At 45.6% G+C, this 27,547-nt stretch overlaps 1 protein-coding gene across 5 annotated transcripts; it reads left to right on the top strand.

Annotated features, from left to right (window-relative positions):
- Positions 1 to 2,421: 2,421 nt before the first annotated feature.
- On the top strand, positions 2,422 to 27,547 carry DACT1 (dishevelled binding antagonist of beta catenin 1). Of its 5 annotated transcripts, XM_030483087.1 has the most exons (5): positions 2,422 to 5,486; positions 6,012 to 6,193; positions 15,298 to 15,430; positions 17,041 to 17,196; positions 19,522 to 27,547. In XM_030483087.1, exons 2-5 carry the CDS (start codon positions 6,161 to 6,163, stop codon positions 21,378 to 21,380), a joined length of 2,181 nt encoding a protein of 726 aa, XP_030338947.1. In that variant the 5' UTR covers positions 2,422 to 5,486; positions 6,012 to 6,160; the 3' UTR covers positions 21,381 to 27,547. The 5 variants fall into 5 exon arrangements, with proteins under 5 accessions (XP_030338947.1, XP_030338944.1, XP_030338943.1 ...); XM_030483084.1 differs by lacking the exons at positions 2,422 to 5,486; positions 6,012 to 6,193 and adding an exon at positions 12,708 to 13,150 and having other exon boundaries at positions 17,041 to 17,103; XM_030483083.1 differs by lacking the exons at positions 2,422 to 5,486; positions 6,012 to 6,193 and adding an exon at positions 12,715 to 13,150.

Here is a 27,547-nt window from a genome sequence, read left to right as displayed (position 1 = left end):
GTCTGGAAAGTAATTTCCTCTCTTCTGGACAGAAACGCTAATATGCGATGATCCTAACTGCTCATCCCATTGATTTTGACTGCCATTCAGAACAATGCTTCCTCTCCCTCCAAGACCGTAAGCATCTGTAAGTGTCCTACTCATTAACAAACACTCCAGCAGATGCAAAGCATCCTTAGGAAACCACAGTGAGAGCTGCACACATGCTTAGGTGCTCCACTGAACTGGGGCCTCTCTAAACAAGAAGAGACCATTAGTTTTGGCTCATTAACTTAACTGAGATGACTATTAAACCACTCCTCCCGCCACTTTCTGTAAAATAAACTTAGAAATGAGCCATCTTTGCAGCTGTGACTAGTAATAAATCCAATTAATTTCCATGTCTTTAGTGTTAATATATGCATTAGACATGTCAGCTCTGCCTTTTTGTTTTCTTCAAGGAAAAAGTTGTCTCAGAAATTCCCTTCTAATTAGAATGGGAATTTGCTCCTTTGTGGATCTATTCCTCCAGGAAGCCACTTACTGAGATGCAGCACCTTCAGTTCCAGGGAATGGTGCTACTGTTTGTTGGTTTTTTGTTCCTTTTTCTTTAAATGCATGTGAAAATTAGTATCACAACAAATTCATACTTCCCCTCCTAATTTAAGGGTTAAGGAAAAAACCCTCCACTTTGTCCTGTGAAAATGACACCAAACAAAGCAGAAACCAAAGGCACAGATGCACTTCCCTTTGAAATCTGCATAGTAATTACTGTTTACCTTCCTTCCTCCTTCATTGATGACTCCAATACAAAAGGTACAGTAAACAGCTGTGTGGGATTCATGGTCAGATCCATTAGCAGAATCAAGTATTTTGTCTGAGTGCAAGTCTCATGCCAGCCATTTAAGTCTGGATAACAAGCTGAGAGGAAAACCACACAGGTCATGGCTCTGTAGCAAAGTCTTTCAGAAACTATTGCTGGTAGTGCTCTTGATTACAGGGAGATCAGAGCCCCAGCACAGATGGAGGGGCAAAGTGCACAGGCTCCAGTGAAGTCTTTGAAAGCTTATCAGCCCTTGTACTCCAGAAACTGCCCATAGGTACCTCATATCTGTATGTCAAAGAGCGTAGCCCACTCAAAATGAGAGTCCAAGACTACTCGTACAGACCTCAAGGCACTGTGTGCTCTGTAGATAGAAGAAGCTGGAACTTGAGTCCTGTGCAGAAGCAACTTTTAATTGTATCATATCTGAGAGAAAATCACCCCAGAAGCCAAATTTACATGAACAAACTCTTCTACCAAGCTCCTTTCATCCTTGCCGCCCCACAACTAACCTTCCTTCTCCACCTTCTCCAAATAATGCAAACTCCCAGCTTCATTTTCTGAGATTTCCCAGAGTACTGTGGATGCTTTTCTTTCTGCCTATCTCTCGTGTTACATCCAGGAATGGCTATTTCTCCTTGCAAATGTTATCTATGTTTGAAGCCTCCTCCCCATGGACAGAATCATAAGGTCTCTGATGAGGAACAGCAGGTCTTTGTTCATTCTCAATGCATGGGGCTATAAATCCTCTCAGGGTCACCAGGGAAACCAAAAGCTTGCTACCCTCATAAATCTCCCAGGGTGGCTGCTGCAGCCATCGTGTGTTCTCCAAGGGCTGCAAGTTTCTGATGGTCTCTGCAATTATAGCATAGACAATAAGCCAGTGTATGTACTAGGGAACAAGAACGAAAAATGCTTTTTGGTCACTTTAGTTAAAAGTTCACCTGGATAAGCTGCTGGGGGTGGTTGGGAAAGACAAGGGAGTGTAACAGCCTTTGGTCCTCTTCCCCTGCTTCTTGGCTAAGCCAGTGTGGATCATCTGGATTTTGTGCATTAAGCAGGAAGTGCTGGCAGAACCTCTGCTGTGGTAAACCTGGGGTTGTGCCCACATTGAGGGTTGGTGCACCCTCTTGGAAATGACCTGTGATGTGGTGAGTGGTGGGGAAGGCCTGAGCAGATCAGCACAGTCCAGCCAGCACCCAATGATCTGGATGTGGCTTTTGGGCTAAGTCCATCCACCTCCCAACTTTTATCTCGCTCTGGCTTTAGGACAGGACAAGAGATGACAGGATATGGTCTGTAGGACAGTGAGTGACACCCAGGAGCCAAACCCTTGTTACTGTGCAGACATTTGCTGTCCAGTCCTTCCCAGCACTGGGTCCCTCTCAAATACCTGATAGCGCCATCATATACCTGTCCATGACAGATAAAGCTTTTGCCTCATCACAAGCGTACAGGGTGCTGTGTTTGTCTCTTGCAATCATAGAATCATAGAATAGTTAGGGTTGGAAAGGACCTTAAGATCATTTAGTTCCAACTCCCCTGCGCTGGGCAGGGACACCACACACTAAACCATGTCACCCAAGACTCCGTCCAACCTGGCCTTCACCACTGCCATGGAATGCAGCAGGGTAATTTCAAGAGCTCATTGCACCAGAATGTCATCCATTTGCAAAGGCTGGGAAATCATCTGCTGAACCAGCGCACCTCATCATCACCAGTGCAAAAATGCAGAGGTGTCTGACAGCACCACTTCCCAACGACATAGCTGAGCCCAACTGAGTGTGACAGGATCTCACAGTGCTGCTGGCCTGCAAGGAGCTGTTGATTTTAATCCTTTTTTCCTTCAGTTTTCCAAGCCTGATTTTTCCCAGGAGGAATCCCTGTTTAACTGTGTCATCCAGTGGTGTGAAGGAACCTAATCCTGTGGCGGTAATGCCAGATGGTGACTAGTAATATTTGTGTGCACATGCCAGCTCTGTTCTCATCTCTGTCTTATCTCTGGCAGGTCTCATCGCTGCTTTCTGCTCGGTAAGTTGCGGCATTTACTGCAGCCTCTTTATCTGCCACATAAACGAAGGATGTTGGGTGTCTCCAGCACATGTGCCATTGTTCAGAGCAGGTATAGTGGAAAGACAATTAGCATGGCAGATTTAAGGCAGGTATTGCCCACAAGGCAGTTATCATGCCTACCTCATTACCGGTCTCATGTTTAGTCTTTGTGCCAGACTCCCCTTGAGCCTAGCTGCCTGGGAAGGACAGGAGCTATTTCTCTGACTATTAGTCTATCAGTCATCAGCAGCAGTGGAAGGAAGCCCGAGTGAACCAGTTCCTCCAGCTGCTCTGATTTTCCTGGTATTCTTGCTGCCATAACCAGCAAGGAAGGGACTGTTGTTCCCTGGGCCTTTTGTTGCTCAGTGACAGCCTCCTTATGGGCCCTATAGCCCTTGGCTAGATGTTCCTTCCTCCTCGTGTCTTTCTGGCAACCATTTAATAAGCAAACCCTCCAGTGGTGCTCTTCCCAGCAGGCCCATGGTGTGGCTATTTGAATTCTGCCTTTTTAACTAGGTTTGTTTTCTTCCTCCTCCAGGCAATTGATAATGCCTATGGGAGGGCTCTCACCTCTTCCTGCTGCCTTAGATGTCCAAGTACCACTTCCCCTGCTTGCTCAGACAACTGGCAGTCTATTTGCTATTTGTTTTCGGTCTCCCTGGAACAAGCCTGGTCTTTTATTTTGTAGCTTTATTCTGCTCTGCCAGCAGCCCTGGATCTCCCTTGCCAAAGCAAGAGGGAAGAGTTGAGCTCCACGCACTGAGATGCGACTGGCGTTGATGTGAGATGGGAAGCAGGCTCAGATTTGGCCACATGGCCCAGATGTTTTTGTTGTGATTTCTTTATTTGTTTGCTACTATTCCTGATGCTTTGCTCTGGAGGATCTCAGCTTTTGCCATAAACAAATCAAAATAAAAAAAAAGAAAAAGGAAACAGGAGGTGTTGGAGGATGCAGTGACATTTGGAAATGTGCGCAAAGCAATGTGGTGATGAAAGCTCGAAACAGCAGCTTGGAGGCAGATCGAGGATCTCCCTCTTGGCTGTCAGTCACCTTCTTCAGCTGCTTCCCCAGGCGGGCTCATAGCACTCTCGGCTCGCTCCCTTCGCACTTTTCCTCTGCAACTGCTAAGTGAATGCTATGTGGCATTGCAATAATAACCAACATCTGAGGATTTCACATGGCTCTGGGAGTTGGGCTACAGAGCTGGACCATGGTGGGTTTAAATTTTTGGAAGAGCAACCAAATTGGAGGAGCTCTGCAAATCCTGCACAGTCCTAGGCTGAGCATTTGCACACTATACATCGAGGTGGTGACTCAGGTTTGCATCTCAGTTAGGTGGAGCTGGGGAAAGTATCATCAATTTAAACCTTGCACAGAAACATGGTTTAAGAGCTCCCTGCCTGCTGTTCAATCTCTTTAATGAACATAAGCATAGATCAGAGTGAGGCGCAAGCTGAAAAATTCAGATCCCAATCCAAAACGTGAATGTGCCAGCATTTGGGTGTGTAGGTCTGGAGATGGAGCCTGACTCACTTGTAAACAGGGACACTTGGCAAAACATGGATCAAGGTTCAAATTCCTGCCCTCCTCCAAAATTAAACAAAGATTGAAGAAATTCTGGGAACTCAGTGTTTTGGTTCAGGGCCATCTACAAGGGGTGAAGTATGTGCTTAAGTGCTTTGTTGAATAGGAAGAGACTTGAGCATGTGCTTAATGTTATTAAGTGCTTAGCTGTTTTTTGTTGAATCAGGGCTTCTGGCTTTTAAAGTCAATACTAACCCCTTAGGCTGCATCTGAAAGGATTTGGAAAAGCAGTGGCATCCAGATACTGCTGGATGTTTGACTGCTCTGCATTCCTGCTTTGAAGGCTTGTTCCTCTAAACCTGCTCTCATTGATATTCCAAATCAACTAAATGACTTGTCCCTGTCTACCAGGTGATTATGAAGCATGGGGAGTTATGGACATTTAACACATACCCTGGCACAACTCCTGGAGAGGTTTAGCTGTCCTGCAGTTTCCATCAGTGATCTTAAGGCAGCATGGCAATACCGGGATGTCAAAGTGTGATGCTGTTTTGCTGGCCCAACTGAAGAGGCACACTGCAGGCCTTCTGATGTCCTTTTTTTGGCAGCTGCTGTGCTGCTCCTTGTAACTAGCTTCTCCTTGCTGCAAGAGCCCCTGAAGCCAGTTTGATTAAAAGGAGAGGGTGATCATGAGCTGACTCCCTGCAGATGATGAGGGTTAGGGAGTGATCACAGGAACACAGCTGCCTGATCTGTCACCAACAGCAGGGAACAGAGAGTTGCTGCAGGCAGCGAACTTTTCAGCCAGTAAAGATGCTGCTGGGAAGGAGGAGGTGTCCCTGGAAGTTTGCAACAAGAGGATGGATATTAACCTCATCCCCTGAAATAGCAGTTTGGTTTCACAAGAGCTGGAAATGGTAAGTAGCGCTTGAGAGTGATGAGACTCCAGAAAGAAGTGGGGAAAATAGCAACTTTTCCTGCTTTACAGGTGAAAGATTGGCTGAGACCAGGATGAAAATAGATGGAAACCTTATGCACAGATGAAAAGCTTGAAATGAAATACATTATGCATGAGACTAGCAGTTGGAATCTGAGAGCCACTTGGAGGTAATAATCTGAAAAGCGGGAACAGTTCTGGGCAACAATTTCAGCCTATTGCAGAGGCACCAAAATGGTTATCAGAAACTAGGTTTCCTTTTCAAGGAAAGACAAGCTTAAAATCACAGGACTGGAGTGGGATTCTGCAGACAAACCAGCTGCCGCCCTCCCTCCCTGTGTCCTCTCCCAGGTCTGGAGGGACAGACAGGCTGGCTGCCGAGGCACTCTTGGGACAGGGCTGTCAGTGCTGTCCCATGACTAGCAGTACTATATAAAAAAGAGGCTTTAATTTGCAATGCCAACATCTTTTGAAACAAAATAACTTCCCCAGTGCTGCCTTGCTGTTGTAGGGTATTTTACTAAATAAACAAATTAAATAAACAAATGTTCCTCTCTGCACATCTGATGCTAATACAGGAAATGTTAATGCAAAGATGCAGCATGCCCTGAATCAACAGTTCAGCTGTGAGATTCAGATTAAAGTTTTGGCTCAATAATTTCTGGAAATTGAAATGCCATTCTTTTCTCTTGCAGGCTTGCAGATGCCTGGGTTGATAGGAAATGTGTTCTTCCAGGACAAAGCCTTCATTAAAGGAGGTCTTCATTAAAGAAGATTAAAAAGTGATATTTCCTCTTTAGCCAACATTGATAAGAGGCTCAATACTCAAAAAAATTATGCGACAATGAAAACAACAGAGATTCAGGTACCATTGCAGGTCAGTTTTTGTCTGAATTCAAAGCCAGCTTTTCACGTGCAGCAGTGTCTCAGCTCAGGTTTTAGGTTAAGGCTCAGAGGCTGACGGCAAGTCCCTCTGGAGCCCTATCTGTTCCAATTCAGATCCTGCTGTTTATGTGTCATGGGCTCCATGACTGCGCAACTGACCTTCCAAGTTTTATGGCACTCACTGATGCAAAGCCTGGAGCCAGCGACACCTTCCTTCTTCAGGCACGTGCTTTAAGCAGCAATAGGAGGTGTGTGTTTGTTCTCCCTAGCACAGTGGAAAGAGAATTATTTCAGGCAAAGAGATTTATGTTGCTTTTTTGTTTTGGTTTTCTTTTTAGTGGTTCCTTGACCTGTTGTTTTTATACGCTAAGGAGACTCACTCCGGTTAACCCTCCGAGTATGGAAAACGAGCAGGGAGACAATGAGTGGAGATAAAACTTAAAATTTTAGGCTGAACTCTTACATGCAAAATTAAGTTCTTTCTTAGACGCAAATGGGAGGGTGAGCTTGTGAGAGCGAAGTGATGCACTGAGGGCCACCCAGCAGACCAATACAACCACAAGGTCTTTTGAGCCTTCTTCCTTTACATATGACAACTCCTGGCCTAAAGGGAGAATTCCCTGTGGAGGGAATGCAGTTCCCATCAGTCAGCATTAGGACATGATGTATTAGGTGATTTGCTAAAATGCTGGTAAAGTTTCTTTACGTTGAACAATGAGGGGGGTAGCTTCAAGCTCTGCTTCTTGTCAGCTGTGAACATCATGAGCAACACTGGTTTGTTTAACTCCATGTTCCCCCTCCTCATGCTGTCCTTATCAGACCCTCTCATCCTTAAAAGAGAGGTAAAAATGGACCTGATCTTGCTTTTCCACCTTTTCCATTCAATTCTCTCGCATGTCTTCCCTAATCTAGGGACTAGAAGCAAGTCCGACGTCTCCTTTGCCAGTTTGACACCTGCCACAGGCAGTAGGCATTGCTGGAGCAGCACTAAGATACCTTGGTGGGCTCAGGGCTCACCAGCCCCCCTGTGGTTCTGTGCTGCTCTGGCTGCTTTGCTAAGCAGAAGTGGGTCTTTCATGACCTTGAGGAGCACCACACCATTTAAGGCAGCAATGAATGATTCAAAGTCATTCCTCTTCCTGATTCAACAGATGAGCTTCTGCTTGCAAAAAAGAAATGAATGTCTTTGTATGGTTCACAGTCTGACAGGAATGTCTGGAGAAGTTCTAATGTTGCTTCCTCACAAGCAGCTGTCATTTGCATCCTTTTCCATGGCCTCCTCTGTGACTTCTTGTTTTTCAAACAGTCTATCCTTCCTTTCACATTCCCCTGGATGGAGCTTATTGCTAGCGGGTTTCCTGCTCTTGTCTCTTTATTCCTGTACAGCTCTGCCTTCTCAGCGTGCCAGTGAAACTGTTCATACTTAAAAGTGGATTGCTGAAATATCTGGGTTAAGAAAAAGGAAAGAAGAGGTTATGTTTTTTTTAACTCAAATCAGGGTAGCAATCTGTTTTCCAGCCATGGTCCCTGCACAGCTGATGGGATGATGATCTGCAGCAGAGGAAGAGCCAAATGTAGGAAATGCCCAAACTAACGGCCAAAAGCAGGGAAAGGGACAGCATTGCTGTCCTCCCTGGTTCCAGTGCATGTTATCCTCTTGTACATCAGACTGGGGGAGTCAGATCATTGCAGTGACCCCACAGGAAATATCTATCTGTCCCTTCACCTGGCACATGGGCAGTGGCACTGAGGGTGAGGGAAAGGGAGACTGTGTCTTTCGATGGGAGACCACAGTCAAATCAGATTAATGGGAAAGTGGACCTTGAGGGACCTAATCAAGTTGTCAGTGGTTCCTAATGCAGCAGTCACTGGCAGTTCTTGCCATAACAATATAAACGTGGTAATGTTTTGACAGGCTGGGATAGTGCTTGTCATCTGAATATTGTGAATTTTTGTTAAAGATTCTATTTCACGTGTAAGGAATTTGGCCTCCGAGTCTTGTTGACAGCATGGAAATATTTCAATGCTGTACAAACGCAAGGAAATAAATGTAGGCTGAAGAAGTCTGAGAAGAGTAAAATGCATCACAGGTATGCTGCAGTTACCCAGCACCCAGAGAAATTGGTTTTGTTTGACAAAAGATAGAAACACTGCCAGGATATTTTGTTTCAGTTTAGGTTATTTGCTAAATTGTTTGTGGTTAGTAATGAGCACAAGGTTCACTTGTAATAATAATGTAACCATGGTAATACAGTAACAAAAAACCAATGTCAGTCTGATTTGCTGATAAGATTTATACTCTATTATATTATCCAATGCAATTAAGAAATGCTTAGAAAATTAACATCAGAATAGATTAAAATAAAGTATCAGGGGCATAGTGACAGCTGTGGGTCTTAAGCATAGTCCCCAAGTGGATGTTTGGGATAACATATCACCCTGCCTCTGAAGGGCTGTGTTACAATAAGCAAGGAAAGCAATTGCTTTCATTTTACAACCAGAGAATTGTAACGTTCCTCAATTTCTGCAATTTCCTGCAATCATTTTGGTGTGACTGGTCAGGAATGAACCCAGGAAAAGTAACAAGTGTTAATCAGTCTCATTTAACCTAAAGTGAATTTAATAATCAGCAGGGTTGAGATAGGGAAAAACAAACGTATGGACTGGGATGTAGGGCTTTGCTCCCAGTAGGAAGGGAATTAATGGTGAGGTGGGGGCCAGAAACTCTTGCCCGTTGCCTATGTATGTTGGATTCCCTGCCCATCATGCCAACCACTACTTTCTCAGGGCTCTTTTTGTATCACCAGTGGCAGTCACCTGCTGTTTCTTATCTTGTAAGTTCCATGGGGCAGAGAGCATCTCTCTATTCCCTATGAATGAGTAGTGAAGGGAACATAGTGTTTCTACCACCTAATAATATACTCATCAGAGTTGAGCCAGGATAACCATAAAAGATGAGCCATTTCATAACCGCCTCTGTACCAGACAGAATTACACCTCTCATAACATCCTAGCAACAGAGCTCCTCAACCATTGTCTCTTCTTTTTCCCTGCAGATAACTCCCTGCCTCCTTCCTTCCAATTTCTATGTTTGAGTTTAGGATGGGGAATCTGGGATTATTTGTTTTTAGAGAATTTCAGCTGATTACCCCAGTGAAGTAATAGCTTTACAAGGGAGTGTAAGAGCTGTTGCCACAAGCCAGAAGGGAAATTGACGAGACTTAGACTCAGAGGTTTTAGACTCAGATATTTATTTATTTATTTATTTATTTATTTATTTATTTATTTATTTATTTTGTGTGAGAGTCCTATTACTTAGCCCTTGCTAAGAGTTTTGAGATGTTTGGTTTGCTGAGATAAAGGCCTCCAGAGGTTGTCCAGAGCTAATCTGGAGACTGGGGCCTCCCTCTTATCTCACAGACTAGTTTTTCACTGGGATGATCGACTGCAGTGTGACTGAGTCTTAGTCTCTTATTCCTTCTGTGCTTAAAATATGTTTTACTTGAAGATGATACCAAGCAAAAGCACCTTTTCTCCATATTCTCACCTTACTGTCCTCTTCTGGTTCTTTCATCTGTATTCCACCACCTGACTTTTTCCACGGCCCGACTTTTTCTCTTGCTGCTTATGGGCTCTTTATTTTGTTGTTTTCTGAGCAGTGTCTTCCTGAGTAAATTAGAGACACTGTATTTTGTGATCGTTCTCTTTGGTCTTTCTGCTGCCTTCAAACCCTGCCTTTCTGGGCTCTCTCTCCCCTTGTCTCCATGACCACTGTGCTGAGCTGCATCCTGGTTCTGGAATAGTCTTCTGTGGCCCTCCCTCACTCATGGTCACACCTTGTCTTCCTTCTATTATTCACATAAATTATGACTTGCTGGCTGCTCACTTGCATATCTTCTCCCATGCTGACCACCCTCCTCATTCCTACTGCTTCTCTGGCACATTGTTACTGCTTCATCTATGGGGTTAAACCTGAGTTCCTTCAGATGCCCTTTCCCTTTCTCTTTGCTGATCCTAGGCACGCAGTGAGCCTGTTTCAGTCAAAGCTGCTTTCTCCTCTCCACGTGAGGTAGGCAGTTGACTGTTTTGGCAGTTCTTCTGTTTCTTTTCCTTCCTGGAACTGATGCGCTGTGAAGGATGAACACAGAAATGTCATCAGGGAGTACAGGAGATGAGCAACATCTTATGCTCTTCAGAGTGGGGGAGGTGACTTGGGAAGGAGGAATTGGACCAAAATCTATCAAATGGTACATGGCAAAATAAATAAATCTCAACATTAATGCAGATTTTATTTAGTGCTGTAATTTATTTTTGAAGCAACGTCTACATTGCACAGTGCACAGTGCACAACAACACAGAAATAGTTGAAATAGCTTTGCATAAATATTGCATGAAGCTTTGTGTACAAATGCATACAAGGCACGGAGCTACACGCAAAATCTGGCTAAAAAGAGTGAAGTAAAATGTGGGAGCTTTCTGCTTCCATATCTGGAGAGCTGCTGTTACGCGCTTGGGAAAGTAACTCCACATTGCAACACCGCTTTCAGCATAAACATGCTGAAAGGGTGCTGTGTGTCAAGCTCCACTGTGGAAAGAAAGACTTGGAACAGGTTTTTAGGTCAACAGGGTGGCCATAGGTTGTGGGGCAGGAGCTGAACCTATTTTTGTGCCTTTTATTGGCCCAGATACATATAATACGTAAGGAGACAGTGGTTCAGTATGGGACTTGGGTTTTATTTCCAGTTTTGCTTAGCAACCTCGGTCAATTCTTTGCCTTTGGAGCATCACTTGTCCTTTCAGTGTTTGTCAGTTCCCTCTGTGGCTGCAATTTCATGGTCTCTTGAATCTGGCAGGAGTGACATTGCTCCCCAAAGACGTGTCCCTGCCTTCTTTGGCTGCTTATTCGTATGCTGCCTCTCTCCCCTCCCTGTTTCTGGGACATATATCTGCATCTACATCGGCAGCTAGAACAGCACAGCAGGCATGGATGTACTGAGCAGTGTGGCTGTGCCGAGGACCTGCCATCCATGCTGTATGTATATCAAAGGTGTTACTTTGGACTAGCTGTGCTCACAGACCTAATGTGGGATGCTTTAGGTGTGCTCCCTTCTTCTCCTTTTGTTTTACCCCACATAAATTCAGTTAATTTGTTCTCAAATCCTCTGCGAAGTGAATCACAGCAGGGTACACTGGAACGACCTAGAGAGTTGGTTCAAAAAGGCACTCCTAATCCAAACTACAGAGATGCACTGTGCTGACATGACTATGTGGTGAACCAACACTGGGAAGAGATCAAAAGCAAAAAGCAATGGAGCTAGCTTTAGATGAGACCATTCTCTGAGCTGATGTGTGTGGCCTCATCTACATTTGGGCCAGTGTCTGGGGGAGCCTGAGGGCTGGTTATAAGCTGCAGGAGGAAAATGGATCTCCTTTTTGGAGAGCACTTTACATTGGTTTAGGAAGACTGTGAAATAATGATCTGTATCAGGTTCTCGGAACAAGGACCAACACCAACAACAGATAAAGTAGGTGTAAGGCATACTCTAAAGTATTGTCTACTGCAAAAAGCATGGGAGCAGGGAGACAAATTTCATCTGAGACCTTTCAGGACCACAAACACTTATAATCTTCTGAGGAACAGAGGGAGAATGGGGAAGAGTATTTCATTATGCTCATAATGTCAGTGAGAGCCGCTGTATGGTGGACTGACATCTTTCCAAACAAACCCCATATTGCAAAGGGCTCTCTCAATGCTTTCTTCTTTCTCTTCCATTCTCCCCCCATCAAAACATCTCTGCAGCTCAGCTTTTGCTCTATTTTGATACTAACATTTTTCTTTATTTCTTTGTCATCTGTATTTCCCCCCCTTCCGTCCTTTCCACTGCGTGCCCATTGAAAGCCTAATTGCAGATCCCTTGCTGCAATTAGTGCACATGCTATACGAAGTTCACTTCATTATGGCTTTTTTGGCTGGTCGACTCAAACTGGCTTTGAAGCAACACCTCGCTGCTACGTTAATCCTTGTGCCTACGCCACGGTCAGCACCGTGGTGCAAGGACTGCCATGTTCTCCTCTGCTTCCACTTTTCCCTGTTCTCTCCTTACACTCTCACCCTTCATGCCGGGATTTCCCCCCCGCCCCAGATCCAACATTTATGCCCCCGTTTCGGGCGTGTCGGGCTGTACAAGCAACACGACACCTCTGCGTGCTGCCGGCGGTCAGTGACTGCCGTGCGGGGCTCCAGAGGTTGTGGCTGGAGTTTTCGAAGAGGTCACTGGGTAGCACGCTCGTGTACCCCACCTTCCTGCACCCCGCCAGGCACGGCGGGGGACGACGAGGCGCGGGGTGGGAGAAGGAGGAGGGTGAATGAGGAGGAGAAGGAGGAGGAAGGCGACCGCGGGCGTGGAGCCGCCGGCGGGCGGGGAGGGGAGAGAAGGGAGGGGAAGGAAGGCGGGCGCGGGGCGGCGCTGGGCGGGCGCGGCGGCAGCCGGGGAGGGAGCCGGGCGCCCCGCGGCCCATTCGCGACCGGTGGCGGTGGCGGCAGCGCGGCGCTCGGCGGCGCTTGGCCCCCCGCGGGCAGGGCCTGTCAGTGGCGGCCGCCTCCTCCGCTGCGATGAAGGCGAGCCCGGCGGCAGCCGCCGCGGCGGCGGCGGGACAGGCGGGGGGGCCGCGGGAGCCCGATGCGCGCTGGCGGGAGAAGGGCGAAGCGGAGGCGGAGCGGCAGCGCACCCGGGAGCGGCTGGAGGCCACGCTGGCCGGGCTGGGCGAGCTGGAGTACCTAAGGCAGCGGCAGGAGCTGCTGGTGAAGAGCCTCCTGCTGCGGCGGCCGGCGGCCGCGGTGCCCGGGGCGCCGGGCGGGCGCGGGGAGCCGCCGGGCGAGGGGCCGCCGCCGCGCAGCTTGGAGGAGAAGTTCCTGGAGGAGAACATCCTCCTCCTGCGGCGGCAGCTGGTGAGCGGGGGGCGGCTGCGGAGCGCCGGGGCTGCGGGGCGCCGGGGCAGGCGCGCCTGTCGCCGTCCCCTCCAGGCGGTGTGACCCGCGCGGGGCCGGGGCCGGGGCCGCTCCCCGAGGGGTGCGTGCACATGCCGCTGTCACACCGGCACCGCGTCCCCGCCGCCCGCCCTCACGGTGAAGATGAGGCGGCGGGGAGCAGCCGCTGCCCAGGACCGGTCAGCCGCGGGCTTGGCCGAAGCGGTGGCAAATCGGTGGCGGCCGGATTTTGCCGACGTATTGGTTGTGGCTTCGCAGCTCCCCTTCGGTTTCCAGAGCCAGGCTGGCGGCCCAACTTCCATTCAAGGCAAGAGAGGCGCTGCTGTGTCCTTGAATGGAAGTTGGGAGCGAGCTCCTGGGTCGCAACCCCGAAAGAAGGCACCGAGAGCCCCGGCACGGGCAGGATCCGGCCGCCTAAAATAAGGGATGCTTTTGTTGAAGGACGCGCTTTGTAACTGGTGTGGGAAGAGATGGAGGGCGGCATGAAGCGGCAGATCATTTTTCAATGAAAATAGCGTACAGCTGTGCCTGGTGGTCTTTGTGCACGGCTCAGCGTTTGCTTTCACCCAGGGAGAAGTTGGATTGCATGATTTGCCTGATTTCTCCCCCACCCTTTTTTTTCCCCCTCTTATTTTTCTTGTTAGCCGTTTGGTTTAGTTAATTTAGGATTATTTCCTCCTCGAAATTATAAGAATAAAAGATTTTTCTGCTGAGAAGGGGTGTGAGTGCCGAAGAGCTGTAGTGAAGGACCAGGGAATCATTACTCAAAAAGATCCAACCCAACCCCCCCCCCAAAACCCGGGGGTTTGTGGTAGCACTTTAATTTGTGCACTTGACATAGTAGATTGGAACCAGATGGGGTACTCGGAGGAGGAGGGGGCACTGGTGGCAGTAGGTGGCGCGGTGAGTTACCGCTGGAACCCACCACCCCTGCCAGCCTGGCTTCCAGCCAGCTCCCCGCTCCCCCCAGAAATGTGGGAGAAGACCTGGGATCGCCCCTTTGGTTCTCCAAGGATGGTGTTAAATGCCATCACATCTTAAAAGAGTGTTGCTAATACTATTAGCATTTGCTTTCCCTTTGCCTGAAGACTGGCCCACTGCAGCAGAAGGTTGTCCTGGATTTAATGGGTTTAGAACCAGTCCAGTTATGAGCATCAAAACTCTTTGCAATGAGCGTATCAGAGCACCGCTGGGCACTGATCAAATGATGCACTTATAAAAAAAAAAAAGAGATAAACCTTCCTCCTGCTTCCCCCACTTTCCTTAAAGCCAGAACAATTAAAGGGTATGAAGCTGCACAGATGATGGATAAGCAACATTATAATACACACAGGGAAACTGATTGTGTTGACCGTGGGTTAATGAGTGCCTTACAGAATCATTTCTTATTGCTTATTTTATGTCATCAAATTACCTTCAGAAATAGCCTTAAAATTCATCTCAGTAATTTTATGCAATTATGATGGGTGAAGAGGAAGAATTACTCTTCCTTCCTGCTGCACTGCAAAACTAATAAATGGGCTGTGATCCCAGCCCTGGGAATCTTGCTGTCTATATGGCAGACTCTAAGCTTGTAATGTGCAGCAGAACAAGGCGGTTCCCACAGTACAGGCACTTGTTGGCAGAGCTGTTTCGTCTCATTGTGTGAGCAGATGTGATCTTTGACTAACATCACTGTGGTGGTGAACATCCCCTATTACACTGGCAGTGCTGTCCTTTCACCCACGTAGCCCATTTCACATGCTCAGGTCTGGTTTGACCATATCATACGATACAGCTTTGTTGTTACAGCTGTGGTCCTGCAAAGGAGCACTTTGCCAACACAGTGTGTTGGTTTTCGTAAATTATGGAGCGTGCTCCTTATGTAGAACTGGCTGGAAAAGACTGCAATGAAGTGCCTGCATAATTCTTCAATTAAGTATTTATCCAGAGCATTTGTCTAGAATTTCAGGGCTTTGTTCTGTTTTGGTTTTGTCGTCTTTTTTTTTTTAATAAAAGGATATTGTCAAGGTATTTCCACGATGCTCGGATGGAGAGGGCTGGTCATCTTTGGACCTTCTTCATGTCTGCCCCACCGATGAAGCTGATGGTTTTTGTCTTGTTTCCAGAACTGCTTGAGGAGGAGGGATGCTGGCCTATTAAATCAGTTACAAGAGCTAGATAAGCAAATAAGTGATCTCCGCCTGGATGTGGAAAAAACGACAGATGAACACCTTGAGACAGACAGTCGTCCAAGTTCAGGTAAGGCAAATATTCAGCAAAATGGAGCCTCCCTTGGTACCTGGAATTAAACTGGCTGTAGTTTTCAGTACTGCAACAGTAAACGTCTATAGCATGTTCACCTACTAGCAAAGTTCACCTACCACTGGAAAGGTTGCTGTTTGTAGACAACATATTCAGAGGAGCACTTCAAGCTTAATTAGACTTTTAGTGTTTGGGATATGGTTTTTTTCAAGGCCACTTACAAATTAATTCAAGAAGTTCTAATTGTCCTGTGTATTAGGAAGGAGGCTGCAGGGAAAGTGGTGAAAAGAAGCACCACCAGAAGGAGGAAGATGTCAAAATTGATCTTACAGCCAGAAGGAAACTGTGAATAAACACTTTGGTCCCCCATATATTGAATTTCATCCCATCGTAACTGTGTTGAAGCCAGTAAATGGTATTTAACTATGGGGAACCTTTCCTGGAGGCATCTAGGCTTGTTCTGAAGACAGTAAAAAGTGGAGAATCCACCAACTTGCAATTGTTTAAACCATTGCTAATTTCTAATCTGAATATGACTTGTTCCAGCAATGATTTTTTTTTTAATATGCTTTTCTCCCAAAGAGTAAGGTCTTTTATAGTACCCAGCTTTTTCTCCTCTAAGAGGTGCTACACAGTATAATTTCTGACTTTTTTTAATGAGCTAAACAGATCAAGTTCATTAAGTCATTTGTTTCAAGGCATTTTTCCAAGCTCTTAAATAGCTTTGTGGCCCCTTTCCAAATTTTTAGCTTTGTTTTAAGCATGCTGGATTCAAGGACTAGGCACACCATTCCAGTGTCTTTCTTACTAGTGCCATATAGACTGCTGAAGTAATTTCCCTGCTGCTATTCATTAGTCTCTTAGTACATCCAACAATCTCATTAGCTTTTTTTTGCCATATCATTAAGCTTGATTGAGCTGCTTTTCCATGCTGACTAAGTCCTTTCCAGGATTATTGTTTTTCAGGATGCATCCCCATTCTGTAGGCATGCCCTGCATTCCTTATTCCTAAACGTACAATGTAAATTTTGATTATGGTATGTCGTAATTTTCTTGAGTAGTCCCAGTTTACCAGGAAATCGAATTTTCTGTGTCTGCACATTATTTACCATTATTCTTCTTTTGTGTCATCCTCAAATATTATATTTATCTCCAGAACTTTGAGGAAAATAATGGATAGCCTTGGGCACAACACTTGGCAAAAATTTTGTAGTCAAGTAGCTGGAGAGTCTGTCTCGGAAGTGTAATACACTCTTAAATGGGTAGGCTGTCAATCACAACCTGGATCCTTTCTGCTAAAATCTGAAAAGCCCTATAGAGGTTAAAACCCCAGCCCCTGTAAAGGTTAAAAAAAAGTTCAAAATTTCATATCCTAAGTAAAGTTCTGCTTTTTTACTTTAAAATGCTTTACTTTTAAATGGAATCCTTCATAGCAATAAGGATATTACTAAATTGTGCACTATTTTTTGGGGTGGCTGAATGAATACCCATTACTAATTGCGATAGAGCAAGCCAACATAAACGTGAGCTTGACTGCCTTTCTGAGGACACAAATGGTAACTCTGTGTAGACATAACTAATATAAATCCAAACTCTTACTTTTATAGGGTTTTATGAGCTGAGTGATGGAGCTTCTGGATCTCTCTCCAATTCATCTAACTCTGTCTTCAGTGAGTGTTTATCCAGTTGCCATTCTAGCACTTGCTTTTGCAGCCCTTTGGAGGCAACACTGAATATCTCAGATGGACGCCCTAAATCTGCAGGTATAGTAAAAGCAGGTCGAATACATCGTACTCCAGGAGGTGGCTTTGGCTTTGGAAATACTGCCTCAGGAGTATCTGGGTTGGATTAACCCTTCTTCCTTTCATTTGATGTATTATGCTCTGAAAAGATTTCAGTGCCTGTCATGTACATGGGTCATGAAGCAGGACCGTTTGCCCTCTACTAGTCCAGTCTTACATGTGAATATGGCACTAAACATCTGAAAATAACATTTGAAAATATGACAGCTGCTCTACCCAGTAGAGGGCAGTGGTACCTATAAACATGTTAGTCAGCTGATTTCTTACGGTTCTTATGCTTTAGAAAAGCATTTTTAGTAAATAGCAATAATAAAAGATAACTCATAGCCATGTCCTAATTAAAGTGACAAAGTAAGGGGCAGTTTAGGAGGTCAGGGTGCATGTCAGTGTGCTTTTAGCAGTCACTTTGTCAGTTCTGATGGTCCTCAACCCCTAGGTGACCATGTTGAGGTGTGTCCTGCATTTATAGAGTATAAACAAATAGGCATCATGAACAGGGAAAAAATATTTTGTCTCTTTGGTCGAGAGCTGTTGACTTTCCTTGGACACTAGGCTGAAGATGCAAGCCTCAATGTGTGGGATCGTTAAATAGGAAGGCTTCCTCTGTCTGTTGTCCAGAAAGGGCACTTCAGTAGGACTTTTGTGATCAAGCCCTATTGGTTGCAGACATTCAAAAGCCTTAGTTCATTCTTGGATGCTTCTAATCATAGTATTTCCAATTTCCGTTCTGCTCTTTAAGGTTAACTTATAGTGATTTGTTGTGAATCAAGGACAAAATAATTCACGTTCTTCTAACTCTGAAGTGGGAAAATGCAGCCTGGGAAACATTCATTCTGGGATACTGAGAAGTCCTCTAAGTTATCCTTTGAGCAGCTTGAGGTAATTTAATGCTCCCCATTGTAAGGTGTATGTGATCTTCATTGACCATACATATAAACATACACAAGGAATTCCAGCTGACTGCGTTGCTATTTTTTTCTGTATACATCACAAATCCCTAAAACTCTCATTATTCTCATACACTGTCTCACTTTCAGAGATGAAATTTCACAAGCTGGCATGTTTCAGAGAAGTGTCAACGTTTTGTCAACATTTCCTGACCCTGACATACAATTTAGGAAACATGAGAAAACTATGCTATGATCTGGAGGAAGTTCATGCTCCTAACCTCCCTGTTCTCCCTCTCCTGCTCACACAGGAACATCATCTCTATCAACTAATTTCGTCGACATCTGTGAGACCTCTTTTGAAATAAGCCTTAGATAAGTGATGAGCACTGAGTATTCAAAGATGAATACCCTGCCTGAAGTTTCTAGCCTAAGGGTAGAAAACAGGACTGACAGTGATCTAGAAGGATCATTTGGATTGTACCCCTACCCAAGAAGACAAGGGCAACATAAGCTTAAGAAAATAATAATCTTAGGTCTTGGGTGCTTCGATTGAAGCTCTTCTTCTAAGGTCTCTTACCTCCTGAGTAAGTGCCTCAGTCATTAAATCTGTCTCATGCATCTTGAAACGCACTGGATTTCTCATATAGAATTCTCTTTGCAGAGCTAAGGCTAGGATGTCAGCTGGGTTGACCTGCATTTCTTGTACTTGTGAGGAAAGATGAGCCCGTTTCTCATTCTTTAACCTTTTATTGCTCAAAAGAAGTATCTGTTATTATTGTTAGCCTGGTTCTAGTTATAGAATCATTCTGATGATAATAATAACAAAAATACAGTTAGATCTGGATTTTTTCTGTCCCACCATATGCTTGATAAAATCTGGAAGTGAAATTTGTCAATAATCTGAAAAAATTCATTGGTATCTTCTCTATATTTTTTATGTTTGTCCTTGGGTTTAGCAAAGTAAAATATAAAATTCATACATACTGAGGCTTGCAGTGAGTCTTACAAGTGACTGTGTAACATACAAACATGAGACCCTTATAGACATCTGACTGGCTTGAAAGTAAAATAGGAAGCTCTTAGCAACCTAGGCACAGGTCTGAAACCAATGTAAATGTTCCTTATGGCTGTAATTTTTATTTTTTTAACGATGTAGTCATACTGGGGCAAATCTTACATAGATGGAGTTAGAAAGAGCCTCAGAGAAGAATAGTGCTGCTTTTATATCGCTTGAATGGCATCCCTGGTTGCGAGTTTTCTACTGTTTGCATAGTGCTGCTGTAGTTAAAACGTGGCATCATATGTGTAGATGGGACCAGCATCCTTGGTGGCACGTGAAAAACGTAGCAGAACTGTCCCTGGCAGGCTCTCTAAACTCTTCTAAAATGCCTTTCAGATCTCATAGGCTGGATGGACTATAATAAGGAAGGCCAGAATGAGGACCAGCCTGCAGGCTCTGTCTGTCGCTCTTTGTCCACACCGCACTCAAATTCCCTCGATGTCGTTGCAGATGTGCATCCAAAGTACCAGTGTGATCTGGTGTCTAAAAACGGGAATGATGTCTACCGGTACCCCAGCCCTCTCCATGCGGTAGCTGTGCAGAGTCCCATGTTTCTTCTCCCTGTGACTGAAAATCCCCAGCGAGAAGAGGAGAGGTTTGGTTGTGATATTAGCGACGTTTGTGTCGGATCTGAAACAGACTCGGGAAAATCCGCCAATGCCTTTCTCCCACAGAGCTCCTGGCCAGTGCCATGCCCTTCCGCGAGCAAGAGGATAGACGGTTACATCTTAAGCCTGGTTCAGAAAAAGACTCACGCGGTAAGGACTAACAAACCCAGGACAAGTCTCAATGCTGATCCCACCAAAGGGATCTTGAGGCATGGAAGCATGTGTGTCAGGCAGTCTGCAGGGCTGGTGGCTCATGGTAACATCATGAACCTGAAGAGCTCCAAGCAAGCAGGCTTGTCTTCTGGTGGCAGCACTGCCGCGGAACACACAGCACCTTCCCCGTTAAAGCAGAGGCCGAGAGAGCCAGCTGGCGAGCAGCTGGAGACTAGGAAAGCACCTTTGCCATCATCATTCCTGCCTGGTACAACAAGTGAACTTCAGAGCAAGCACCTACCACGGGGCGTGAAACCGGCACCTCCAGAGCACAACCGCAACACAGTGGCCCCAGTGGGGGATGTCGCTAAGGAGAACGGCCAAGTCTTTGCAGTGTCTCCCAAAGAGAGCCCAGGGAAGCCTGTGGCGCTGCAGCCAGAGAACAGGGTCAGCCAGCCTCCCAAAAAAGTCCTGCTGAAGAGCAGCTTGCAGGCGGCTCGCTCCTCATCACCTGCTGTTGAGGAGAGGCCCGCGTTGGATTTCAAAAGTGAGGGCTCTTCCTCCCAGAGCCTGGATGATGGGTTGCTGGTGAACGCCCAGTACATTCCGGCCCAGCAGCAAAGCATGAAGCTTCACAAAGGCACCCGAAATGTCAAGATTTTGAAAAGCTCCATGCTGAAACACAGGCCCCACCTTGCCAATGGGCTGGAAAATGGTTCTCAGACCTTGCGGGAGAAAACCAAGCCAGTGGGCAAGAAGTGCCGCTTTCCTGAGGAGTTGGATACAAATAAGAAACTGAAAAAGCCCTCCTCGCGGGGGAAGAGAGGCGGTGGCTTGCAGCTGGAGTCAGGCCTCCAGAGTCGGCAGGCTGGTCTGCACAGATCTGCCGTCCGCTCCCACGGGCATGGCCGAGAGGTTGTGGTGGCCAAGCCTAAACACAAGCGGGCTGACTACCGCCGGTGGAAGTCATCAGCAGAGATTTCCTATGAGGAGGCCCTACGGAGGGCGAGGAGGAACCGTCGGGATGGTGTGGGGGTCTACTCACAAGTCCCCCTGCCCTACGTCAGCCCATACGCCTATGTGGCCAGCGACTCAGAGTACTCAGCGGAGTGCGAGTCCTTGTTCCACTCCACCGTAGTGGACACGAGCGAGGATGAGCAGAGCAACTACACAACAAACTGCTTTGGAGACAGTGAGTCAAGCCTGAGTGAGGTGGAGTTTGTAGGGGAAAGCACGACCACCAGCGACTCTGATGAGAGCGGGGGCCTCATTTGGTCTCAGTTTGTCCAGACACTCCCCATCCAAACAGTCACGGCGCCAGAGCTGCATGAAAATGCAGCAAAGGCCTTTGTTAAAATCAAAGCCTCACATAACCTCAAGAAGAAAATCCTCCGCTTTCGGTCGGGCTCACTGAAGCTTATGACAACTGTCTAGTGAGGTGACTTGGTGGAATGTATCTGCTTCTGCTTTCTGAAGCAAGGTGCTTTTGTGTATATATTTCCACAGATTTTTTTCTTTTTTTTTTTATATACAAATATTTAAAACTTAAGGTAAATTATGTCGCTTGTCTTCAGAACTTGGGTGGATACTAGTGCCTTTTACATGGAAATAAAAGACCATTATAGTCATTTAAAAAGAAAAAAAAAGTAACACTGCCATTTCAGTGGTGAACAGCCTCCAGTGCATGGTGTCAGAAGGCTTCGAAAAGGCTAATGTTCCTGGGAATGGAGCTCCCTTGCCTAGTTTTTGCAGTTCTGGGTCTTATACAGGATATCAACAGCTTAAGATCATAAGTTTTTAGGGGATAAGGGGGGAGGGAGGACGGGTGGTCTTCATTTATTGCTTGTCCCTTTCTGCTGCTCCTGTTGCCACATCTTGAACTTCCTCCTGGCTGTCTGGCCTGGTTTCTTGGGTGGTTTTTTTTCTTTTATTTTGGTTTTTTTTTGTTTTTGTTTTTGTTTTGTTTGTTCTCTTCTTGAAACTCACCCCTGTGTCCTCCCCCAGCCTTCCCCTCCAGGAAAGTGCTCCTGTTCAATTTGTCTTTGAGGTTAAGTCACCTTCTCTGGAGTACACTCTGCTCCGATCTCCTGGGAGTCCCGCTGTGGATGGTGATGGTGTTCAGAGTAACTTGTTGGAGCAGCTGACCAAGGCTTAGTAACTTCAATATATTGTGTAAAACTGCTTTTGAAAAAGAAAAAAAACCCCATATGCATGTCATGTGCATGAGTATCAGTAGTTTTAATATTCTCGTTGATGTCCGATTTACTGTACATCATCTATGGCTGTTTTTATATATATATCATTGTGTAAATTAATATAACACATCATATGCTGTAATAAACAGTCTGTTTTAATACTTTTTAAAAGTTTGTTACATTGGTGCAGACCCAGTCAATAGTTTTATGTTGACGTTGTCACTCCTTAGGTATCGGTGATGTGACCTGTTAACATTCCTTGCATTCAGCTATGCAGGAAACGGAGCAAGTTTAAAATGTTGCTGAGGATGTGACTTGTGCTTTGAGGGAACTGGATTGTCATGGCTCCTCTTGTTCTTCCTGTAACTTGCATTTTTTTTAAGGACAAGGTGAGATTTAGGAGCTCAGAGGCATCTTCGGGTTGTTGCTTTTGGGCAGCTCATGATGTGGAGCAGATGGAAATGTAGTATTAGTCTTCCCTGCTGTCAGGGTGCTTGCAGACTTTGGTTGGTACAACACAGAGGCAGATGGTAGGCTTCTGTAACCAAATAGATCTGTGTAATGCAACGGGTGTCCCTCTGGAACATCCAGTAAATGAATCCCCAAGAACTGTGTGCTCTGGGAGCTGGGCTGGGTGGAGGAGAGCATAGACTTGCTGTCCTTGGTGCTCTCTAGGTGTGGTAGCTGATTGTGTAACAACCCTGACAAGGTTATGGAAAGAAATGACAGTTGTGTCACCCACTGGTCTCTGTCTCAGTTTCTTTCTTTCCGTGGGACTGGAGGTGAGTCTGGCAGCACAGGAGAAAGGAGCTAACTAGACAGCACTGCTTCCCTTCGTGGCAACAACTTTGACATTGCCTGGGGGGAGGCTGAAGGTTTATGCCAGGCATGACCGATGGAACAGGCCCAGAGGTTGGGCTGGTTTCTGCAGGTTCATCTGCTGTGGCATCTGTGAAGCAGTGGCCATACAACTGGTGTGGATGCTGTGACTGATATGAATTTCAGGGATATATGTGCAGACTGTCCATTCTATAGCAGGATCTGAGAAGACATCTTCCTTTGTGGTTCCTCTGTGTCCTTTCTGCTGTCACCCACCTGGAAGGCAGAGCAGTTTTCTTCTCAGGTTTCCTTGCATTGCAAATGTAGGAAGGAGAGATCCACCCAGAATTAAATTTCTCTGGGAGCAGCTTCTGAGAAAGTGGAAACACTTTTTCTAAGTGGCAGATTTTATTTTTTTTAATCTGCAGTGTAGTAAATCCCTACCCATAAAATGTCCCTCTCATTTCCCCCCCTTTTTAATAGAGGAATGCCAGTTTCTGTAAGGGATTTTGAAGTATGGTCACAAGGTTCTGGGTTCAGTGACCCAGATAGTCCTTGCACTTCCATCTCCCGTGATAACAGGAAAAGCTGTAACTCACCTTATCTGGTCGTAACTCTTCCATTGTTTTACACATGGGAGGGTAGCTTGTTTATACATATATATATACATGTACAAAAATTTTATATATTGATGTAGAATGATTTATCCAGAAATTAGTGGACAATGACTGCCACTGCAGAGAGGGAAGAGAAGTAATGTTTGATTTTAAACATGGCATTACTAAGGTTAAGCAGCAGCTTAATGCATTCCCGTTAATAATTGATGGGTGTTATATCAAACAGAGGTAATGTCAAGAAACTTGTCGAAGCTAGTAGTTTCTTTCCTAGAATATCTCTTAATCATCCCACATTATCTCTCTTTGAGTGAGAAAAACACGTGCAAATCCCTGTAAATCTCCTCAAAGGTGTAGTAGAATAGCAGAGAGGATCTTCAGACGTGCACTCTGCCTCTCTAGCTGTAAAGGAGCCGCTGGTGAGAAGACAAACCAACCAGTGGCTTTGGGATGATGAGTTTTTAATAGCAGTGCTATAGCAGATTATCTTGTACCAGGTAAGGGAGGCTGGTTTTCAAAGTGAGCTGCTGAATAGTTACTTTTTAGGTAATTGATTAAAAATAGATGATAAAATAACCACCTAAATATTGCTAAGACTGTATCAGCTGCAACAACTGTATTCTGCAGTACTCTTGCTGAAGAATAGACAGGGAAATGGGCTGATGCTATCGCCATCTTAATTGCAACTGAGTCTTTCCAGTTTGGGGAAGGAATTTTCCTTTTCTTACATGATTGAGGTAAACATCCAGAATCCTTTAAATAGGCCTAGTTTTTTCTCTTTACATTCCCTCCGCCCTGCCTCCCCTCCCTTCTTTTTTCTTAATAAAAGGTATTACAGTGCTGGAAAAGTACTTGATATAGTCCCAACACACAACACATTCTCTTCTCTGGTTCTGATTTCAGAAACACATCTAAGTCAGTTTTTGCAACATCAGGTTGAAAAACATCTGCTAATCTTGGAGACCAGTTAAATATCTGGCACTTGTTTAAAGCTACCTGGCTTTTTAGCTCCATAGCCTTGAGTCCTTGCCAGTGCATTTTTCATAATGTTCATGTTTTAATTATCCTCAGTGTTTATGGTAGTCTTTGGAAGTTTGAAGTGTGAATGTTTCATTGCACTGGGACATATTTTAAGGTGGGGGCAGCTTGTGGAGGGGACGTTTGGGATTAGCTGCCCCTGTGCTCCATATATAGCTGAGTGCAGGAAAGTACAGAAGCACATGCTTAGCATAAAGAATAAGAGCAGACCCTTTTTGCTGGGTTCCTTGTGATTCAGGTTATATGGTGTCACTACACACCTCTGAAGTACCATCTCTCCCACTGCAGGAATCTGCACCATGAACACTCTGAAGTGCTGTCACCTGGAAGGGACGAGGGTGTCACTGGGTGGTCTGCCTTCCAGCAGGCTTTTTGGTCTGCCTTCTGCTCCCTAACCCCAGCCACCAGCTGTGGGTCAGCAGATAATGAAGCAAGCTGTGTCTTGTGCATGTGTGGGGTCAGAGAGAGGCCCTGGCATTGTGCCTAGATGTCCCAACTATATGGGGCCCCTGTTGTGGACCTCACGCTTGTTGTGAGAAATTCAATGTGCCAGTGGTGCAAGGGTTTGGACAGCTGGGTCTGAAGCAAAGTGGGAAGGGAGAGTCCCATATATGGAGTGGTCTAATTCTGATTCATCTGTATTTATTTCCAGGAGAGGCTCAAAGAGGAGGTGTTTCAGTCTAATGCCTAGCTCAGTGAGTTGGACTAGGCTAAACAGTCCTTTGAGGGACTTGCCTCATTTCTTTCAGTACTCTTTAAATGATCAAGGCCTGTATCAGGACTGCCAGTTGCTGAGGTGCTTTAACCATCTGGCCGAGTCCTGCAAGTGCTTTACTGGGACAAATGATAAGCTCCAGTCCTCCAGGTCTGTTTTGACCTTCTGGCACAACCCCTGCTTTCAGAGAGCCTGTAGGTCCCAGCCCTTTGCAGCTTTCCCTGTCCTGTGGCTTCAGAGGGAATCTGTCCATCCCTTACAAGTTTTCTAGGTTTATTCTGGCTTGGGGTTTATCCTGGATAAGGTTTGGCAACAGATTCTCCACGACAGAGTGCTGTGCCTTCACTAATCCCAAATCTGTGTTTGTTGGCCCAAAGAAAGTTCAGGCGCTTCTCAGATGGCAGCCAGCAAAGCCAACCCTGAGGGACCTGCATCCCTTTCTGCCACAATGGGCAATGAAGGCTTTCATTAGTTGTGATCACTACTGAGCAAATGGCTCACCACACCGGGCACGGCTCTCTCTCAGCGTGTGATTTTTCTTGCAGGACAGGAGGGAACAAGCACATGAATATTTTGAGGAAACAGAAACATCTAAAGACATTTTTAATGACTAACTTCAGCACCTAGTATGTACATTTGGAGTAGCCAACAATAACACATACAACTGAGCTGCTAGTACAAAAAATGAGACCATTCTTAACTCTGCAGTGTCCTGTGCACAGTGCAGAGAGGACGCCGCAAACCAGTGGAGACAGTTCATAAACCCCAGGTCTATCTTTCAAACTTGCTTTTCTCCCGAATTTCTTTGAACTTCCAAGGAATTTTGTTGAGGCTGCTTGCATGGCATGATATTTCTTTCTCTAACTAAACATTATAGATGGAGGTCTGTGGTGAGAAAGAATTGCTCTGGGGTTTAAAAAATCCCACAATGCTGGAATGAGGGAAGACACATGGAAACAAGTGGGCAATCCATTTAAAAGGGATAATAGAAAGATAGAAGGTGTTTTTTACAGCAGGGAATTAGCTGCCACAGGAAATAGTGAGGCAGACGTAATACCAGCAAGTTCAAAGGGGTTAGAGAAGGTAGGGAAGAATGTGTGCTCTACCATCCCCAGTCAGTGACTGTGGATGCTAGGAGTGTAAGGTGAATGGGGGCTTGCATGCTCCCCTTAAAGACTCTCTTTTCCTGCAACTGCTGAAGCACCAGTAGCTGGAGGAGAGGCATCATCCTGCTGACCCAGCAGACCATTTCCTATATTCCTATGATCTTGGCGTAGCTGATGGGAGTTGTCTATGCAATCGAATTTCCTCTTTATTAGTCCTTTGTTCTCTCAACTGCTGCTGAAGAAGAGTTTTCCATTGCTTTGCAAAGAAGTTCACTTTGCACATTTGGCTGATGGTGGCATGCATTTATTCAGACTATGGACGTGTGTTTCTGGTCACTCTTGTCTGATGGCAAAATAATTCCATCTACCCTTTCACATGCGCAGTCTGTGCCATAGTGCTCTGTTATGGTGAACATTGTCCCCCTGTAATGCAAACACTGTTACTAATATATAATCTGTGTATTAGTCTACCATGGGAGTCACTGTTGGGCAGCAATTTTACATCCTACAGTTACTTCTAAACTGTAGGAAAACTTGTTGACCTCCTATACCAAATGAACCGACCTAGTGACAGAGTGCACCTACTGCACCTTGCCTTGGGACTTCACTGTCCTTGGAGAGTTTTTCTCTCCCTCTGTGTCTACGTTTGTGCTTTTTTTTGGAGCAACAGAGCAGCCTGGAAGCAAAGCCTGTGGTCTTCTCTACTTACTGCATGTTGGTTTGGACAGCAGAGGAGTTTTGGTGCATGCTAGCTAGATGCCTTTGGAATGCCAACACAAATTGTCCACTCCAGGGACACAGAAAATGTGCTTCTACCTGGACAGGTACATGGGGGTCTGAAACAGTGATGTCTGCCTAGAATAGCTTCCTGTCAAAAAATGTGGACAAGTTTGGTCCAAATGACGTTGAGGACCAGACAAAATCTAGGCTGAAGTAAACACTTGAACTGCGTATATTGTACTTGTGGGGACCTCAGCCTGGACCTGCTCCCTTTGTGCTGAATGACTTGTTAATGTAAACAGTCATGAAGAGAACCTCTCTTTCAGTTAATGGCCTTTGTTTCCATGCTGTATTCCTTTAAGATCAATAAAGTATATTAACATGAATAACTTGA

This window comes from Strigops habroptila, chromosome 4 (genome assembly GCF_004027225.2).
Source record: "Strigops habroptila isolate Jane chromosome 4, bStrHab1.2.pri, whole genome shotgun sequence".
Lineage (NCBI taxonomy): Eukaryota > Metazoa > Chordata > Aves > Psittaciformes > Psittacidae > Strigops > Strigops habroptila.
The sequence above is the reverse complement of the archived record's forward strand: the minus strand, read 5'-3'. Positions and strand labels throughout refer to the sequence as shown.

Bases quoted from the DNA above. Each gene is read 5' to 3' on its own strand.
- DACT1 (XM_030483083.1), top strand. From the start codon at position 12,815: ATGAAGGCGAGCCCGGCGGCAGCCGCCGCGGCGGCGGCGGGACAGGCG. The intron at 13,151-15,297 runs GTGAGCGGGGGG...TCTTGTTTCCAG, and splicing joins TCCTCCTGCGGCGGCAGCTG to AACTGCTTGAGGAGGAGGGA. The intron at 15,431-17,040 runs GTAAGGCAAATA...TTACTTTTATAG, and splicing joins AGACAGTCGTCCAAGTTCAG to GGTTTTATGAGCTGAGTGAT.